General features: G+C 53.9%; 1 protein-coding gene across 1 annotated transcript in view; it reads left to right on the top strand.

Moving 5' to 3' along the window:
- Positions 1 to 4,051: 4,051 nt before the first annotated feature.
- Positions 4,052 to 6,984, top strand: part of LOC103597070 (tyrosine-protein kinase transmembrane receptor ROR2-like) — an 89,017-nt gene continuing 86,084 nt past the window's right edge. Inside the window, exon 1 of the mRNA XM_008580870.1 lies at positions 4,052 to 4,234. Within this exon, the coding sequence (XP_008579092.1) occupies positions 4,052 to 4,234 (183 nt within the window). The remainder of the gene's footprint in view (positions 4,235 to 6,984) is intronic.

Raw genomic sequence — 6,984 nt, 5'->3', positions numbered from 1 at the left:
TGCTTATCCTGGTACCTGAAAGGCACTTTCATCAACATATCTTTATGCATTTTTACAAATAATTTCTGGAGGCCCAGTTCTGCTCCAGAAGTCATTGATATTTGGTTCCCATCCTCCATAGAAGGCAAGGGAGTGGTAAATGGAAAGATATTCTCCAGGACAGTAGCTTTTCAAGGGTGTTCTCCAGAACTCCTGAATTCAAAGGAGGCCTGGGGATCATGGCAGAGGGCACCTGGGAGAGCCTTCCGATTCTCTGCGACAAAGTCTGTCTCGGTTGGCTTGGGCTGCCATAACAAAGTGCCACAGGCTGGGTGGCTCCAACCACACAGACATTATTTGTTATAGTTCTGGAGGTGGAGAAGACCAAGATCAAGGTGCTGGCAGACAGTTCCTGGTGAGGACTCTCCTCTTGGTTTGCAGATGGCCACCTTCTCTCTGAATCCTCACGTGAAGAAGAGAGGGGAGGGAGCCCTGCTGTCTCTCCCCCTCATACAGGATACCGGTCCTGTCAGAGTACAGCCCCCGTGTGACCTCGTTTAACCTTTATTACCTCCTTGTAGACCCCAGTTCCACATATAGTCACATGGGGTTTGGGCTCCAACATATTTCGGGGAGACACAATTCAGTGCACAGCAAAGTCTAGAACCCAGGGTGCAACAGTCTTTGTCCTGAGGCGAGGACACTGCGGCTGAACTTCTCACGGTCGTGCAGGTAGAGAGCAGCAGGCCCTCTGGGCCCCTCTCCCGACGACACTGGTGGGATATTGGCATGACAGCCCAGCCCGGAGGTGTCTTCAGGGGTGGCGGCCTCTCTGTGGACCCCTCCCTGCCATCTGTGCCATTTGTCCTGCCAATTGCTTCTCAGGGGAGTGTGGTGGTGATTGCATTTGTGTGTACGTTCGCCAAAACTCATCATAACATCCACCTAAAATGGGTGTGTGTGTAAATTATACCCCAGTAGAGTTGGTTAAAACCATGCTTTGGTGCAAACCGCATGGTATGGGTGTGTGTGAGGGTGGAGGTTAGGCTCAAAGGGCACTGGTCAGGAATCCCCCGGAGCTGCCGAGCTTGGTTCCACATGTTCGTCAAGTGGGTGAGTTTTTTTTTTTTTAAAGATGACCAGTAAGGGGATCTTAACCCTTGACTTGGTGTTGTCAGCACCACGCTCAGTCAGTGAGCAAACCGGCCATCCCTATATGGGATCTGAACCCGTGGCCTTGGTGTTGTCAGCACCGCACTCACCCAGTGAGCAAACCGGCCATCCCTATATAGGATCCGAACCCGTGGCCTTGGTGTTATCAGCACCACACTCTCCCGAGTGAGTCACGGGCCGGCCCCAAGTGGGTGAGTTTTGAGTAGGAATTAGATGGTGATGGTTTGCCAGGGGGCGTGTCTCTGTGACATTCCCTGGCCTGGGACTCACCCAGTGAGTCCACCTGGGGGCCTCAGATTTGGGGGAACGGGTGGCCTCGAAGCACTGGCTTATTGCTCTGACCCTGGCTGCCCAGACTGGATGCTGTAAGGTGGGATGGAGGGCAGGTCCAGGGGCTTTCACAGTGTTCTCGTGTCACTGGATGGAGAAAGCCTCCTCACCTGCCTTGAGCACCTCAGGATGGGGAGGGCAGCTTCCTGGCCTCCAGGGAGAACAGGGGGTAAGGAACTGTCCCTGCCCCAGCAGGCCACTGCAGCTTTCCCTAATTTTGATGGGATTCATAATTTTGAACTATGCCATGAATGCATGTTGCTTTGTCTAGCAATAGTCTTCTGCAAACTGTGAAATGGCTGCTTTAAATTAGGACACATGTGGAAAATGTAGGAATCATTCCTCCCTCCCCCTCCAGCTCTGTCCCACAGGAGCACATGAGGACCCCGGGGCGCATCTTCCTGTTCTGCACACAGACTATGGAAAATGATTACTGAACGCAGCCTTGTTATCCAAGTGAATTCACTGGGTTAGCTGTGAATCTCTTAGGACAAGGTACCACCAATGTGGTGGTGGAGACTGGGGGTGGGGGGACCCAGGGGGCCTGCCATTCTCCATCTGGATGACTTTGAGCAAGGTCAGCCTCAGTCTTCTCATCTTAAAACTAAGACTGTTCTGCAGTGGGTTTTAGACTTTGCTGTGGACTGAATTGTGCACCTCCGCCCCATTCATCTCTTGTCTTCAGACAGTGAGAATGTGATATTGTGCAGAGAGCAGGTAGATCTCGGGTAAAATCACAGCCTGTGCGACAGTGATTGGCAGGAAGCAGCCAGTGTCTTTGGCGCTGGAGCTCCTCGTCCAGGAACAAGCGCTTGTCTGTGGAAGGAGCCAGAGCTCACAGCCCACCTCGCTTGCCTTCCTGGAGGAGGTCCCGGGTACCAGCAAACAGTGTTTCTTTGTGTTCCTGGCTCTCAGGACAAACGACCTGAAGCCGGTAGCTAGAAGTCTAGCCGCCAGGCAGCGGTTTAAATCAAAATAATCACTTTAAGAAACAGTGGGGAACTGAGCTGGAGAACCATTTCCTCTGCCCCGAAATACTAAAACACACTCTGATTCCTGCTGCGGCCCGCACAGTTCAGTGGCCCCCCTGCACCGGCCCGCTGCAGGGATGAAAGGCGTGGGCAGGAGAGCTTGCGGAAGGCCCCTGGAGCTGGAGAGTGGCTGCTGAAAGGCTGGGCGTGCAGGGAAGTGGCCATCCCAGGCGAGGCATGCATGCAGCAGGGTGGCAGCGGCTGGAACCAGGGGCCTGGGAGAGCTGGGGTAGAATCAGGAAGACAGTGGCAGGTTCTGCAGGCTCCCGCACGTCCCTGTGTCCCCACTGTGATTTATGACCTGTAGGCAATGACATATGTGCAGAGGATACATAGCTTTATGAATTCTGTAGACGTATAGTAATTTCCAAGTGTGAGCAAGCTGGTGGGAATGGGGTCACAGCCCTGCAGGGAAGCCCATTTTCTCCCAAGAAAGTAGGGAATGGAAGCCAGTAACCCCCTCCCCGCACCCGCCCCTTATCTAGATCAGCATTTCCTAAAGGGCAGTGCTGTCAGGAAGATGCATTGTGTGGGGAATAAAAATCGGCTGTCCTGATGGGGCCATCTGGGCCTTAGACACGCTCATGCACCTGACCTGTCCCTGAGGGGAGTGCAGAGGGCACTGGCCCGACCCTGCTGACCTTGGGGCTCCAAGACCCGGCCTGCTTGTGTCCGAGGCCCTCGTTCCAGAAACCACGAGGGGCTCCTGGACGTGCTCTCTTCCTGTGCCCCTCGTTGGGGTCTCCCCACCAGCCGGCCGGGCTTCACCCACCCCAGCTGTGCTCTCTCATTTCTGAATTACCTGGAGAACCACAGCTGTCCCCAGCCCCCGCAGGCCATCTCCCTCCTGCTCAGGTCAACGCACTGGGCGGGTTTTCTCCTCTCCCATTTTCACCGCGAGTTGTTCTCTTTCGAATTCACATCCTTGTAGTTAGTTGTGAGTGTAAAGGGGTCCATGCTGAGGAACGGAGCTCCTGCTCTCTCCTCTAGGTGGGTACGGGAGCTCTGGGGACTGGGGGCATGCCCCTGGCAGAGACTTCAGAAGAGAGGGGAGCCCGTGCTGGCGCCGGCTGTGGTCATCACCCTCCACGGTCACGGCTGTTGGCGTGCTTGTCTGTCTTTCCTTAGGGAAGAGTACATGCAGGTGCTGCTATGGGGCCATGCTGACCCCCCCCCCCATGAGCCCGCTGTGCCCAGTCCCGCAGGAGGGCAGTTGGCTGGCATCCACGCTGGACGTTCTTCCGTATCCTCGAGGCAGTTCGAGTGGTGGACGAGTCTAGAGTGTGCAGTTGGAAGAGTCCGTTCTTCTTGTGGATCCGCCGCTCAAAAGCCAGGGGTTTTCCACAGAACGTGGGTTTCTTCATTCATAAGGGGAGAAGGTTGGAAAAAGGAAAGGGAACGTCATGATGGGTGGTTGTGGCATTTAATGGGGTCACACTTGTGTAGCTCTGTGCCACTGGTGGTTTTCCTTCTAGTCATTCACATCCTTTCTGATTTCCATAAGTCCCAGTGCACGTGTCATTACCTTATCGCACTCCATGCCCGCCACCCCACCTCCCGGGACAGCTGTGCCCACGCGGGAGTGCCCACAGACAGCCAGGGCCCTGGTGGGTCTCTGCGTGCTGAGAGCGCTGTCCTCGTGGACGCTGCTGCTCCTCTGCAGTGCTGCCGAGCCCCTGGAGGAGAGCCGGTCACAGCTGGCACGGGCTTGGGCACCGCAGGTATGGAGTTGCCAGTCACCAAAGCCGCTTCGTGAGCAACTGAAAGAACTGCGTCCTAAGATAAACAGTAGTTGAGAGTGAGAAGTTGTATCCAACATGTCTCCACCTCCAGGTGGTGTGGTGGCATCAGCCGAGAAACCTCGCTGCCAGCCCCTGACGCCCCTTCAGTTCAGCCCCGCTCCAGCAGACAGACACACACACCACACTCACACCACATTCATATACCACACAAATGACGTGCACCACACTCATGTCACACTCGTACACCACACACGCACCAAACACACACACACACACACCACATTCATACACCGCACACACCACACTCATACACCGCACACACCACACTCACCACACTCATACGCCACACACACCACACTCATACACCACACACACCACACACACACACCACACACCACACACACCACACTCATACACCACATACACCACACATACCACACACACCACACTCATACACCACACACGCACCACACTCATACACCAAACACGCACACTCATACACCACACACTCCACCACACTCATACACCGCACACACCACACTCATACACCACACACACCACACACACCACACACACGCCACACACAACACTCACCACACACACCACACACCACACTCATACACCACACACGCACCACACTCATACACCAAACACGCACACTCATACACCAACACACACCACACTCATACACCACACACACACCACACTCATACACCACACACGCACCACACTCATACACCACACACACCACACTCACCACACTCATACACCACACACACCACACTCATACACCACACACGCACCACACTCATACACCACACACACACCACACTCATACACCAGACACACCAGACACACCACACACACCACACAGACCACACTCATACACCACACACGACACCAAACACGCACACTCATACACCACACACTCCACACTCACCACACACACCACACACCACACTCATACACCACACACACCACACTCATACACCACACACACCACACTCATACACCACACACTCATACACCAGACACCACACACACCACACTCATACACCACACACACCACACACACCACACACACCACACACACCACACTCATACACCACACACACCACACTCATACAACACACACCACACTCATACACCACACACACACCACACTCATACACCACACACACACCACACACACCACACTCATACACCACACACACACCACACTCATACACCGCACACACCACACTCATACACAACACACACCACACACACCACACACGCACCACACTCAAACACCACACACGCACCACACTCATACACCAAACACGCACACTCATACACCACACACTCCACACTCACCACACACACCACACACCACACTCATACACCACACACGCACCACACTCATACACCACACACGCACCACACTCACACACCACACACACCCCACTCATACACCACACACACCACACATACACCACACACACACCACACTCACCACACACACCACACTCATCACACACACCACACACCACACTCACACCACACACGCACCACACTCATACACCACACACACCACACACACCACACTCATACACCACACACACACCACACTCATACACCACACACACACCACACACACCACACTCATACACCACACACACACCACACTCATACACCACACACACACCACACACACCACACTCATACACCACACACNCTCAAACACCACACATTCACCAAACACACACACCACACTCATACACCACACACACCACACATACCACACACACCACACTCATACACCACACACACACCACTCTCATACACCACACACACACCACACTCATACACCAAACACGCACACTCATACACCACACACTCCACACTCACCACACACACCACACACCACACTCATACACCACACACACCACACACACCACAATCATACACCACACACACCACACTCATACACCACACATACACCACACACACACCACACTCACCACACACACCACACTCATCACACACACCACACACCACACTCACACACCACACACGCACCACACTCATACACCACACACTACACCACACACGCACCTAACACACACACACCACACTCATACACCACACATGCACCAAACACACACACACCACACTTGACACCACACACGCACCTAACACACACACACCACACTTGACACCACACACACTCATTCACCACACACACCACACTCATACACCACACACAGCACACTCATACACCACACACGCACCACACACACCACACTCATACACCACACACACCACACTCATACACCACACACGCACCAAACACACACATACCACACTCATATACCGCACACGCACCAAACACACACACACCACCCTCATATGCCACACACGCGCCACACACACACACTCACACACCACACTCATACACCACACATGCACCAAACACACACACACCACACTTGACACCACACACGCACCTAACACACACACACCACACTCATACATCACACACGCACCAAACACACACATACCACACTCATATACCGCACACGCACCAAACACACACACACCACCCTCATACGCCACACACGCACCACACACACACACACACCACACTCATACACCACACATGCACCAAACAGACACATACCACACTCATATACCGCACACGCACCAAACACACACACACCACCCTCATACGCCACACACGCACCACA

The sequence above is a fragment of the Galeopterus variegatus genome, unplaced genomic scaffold (assembly GCF_000696425.1).
Source record: "Galeopterus variegatus unplaced genomic scaffold, G_variegatus-3.0.2 Scaffold2182, whole genome shotgun sequence".
Lineage (NCBI taxonomy): Eukaryota > Metazoa > Chordata > Mammalia > Dermoptera > Cynocephalidae > Galeopterus > Galeopterus variegatus.
This window is presented reverse-complemented; position numbering and strand designations above follow the sequence as displayed.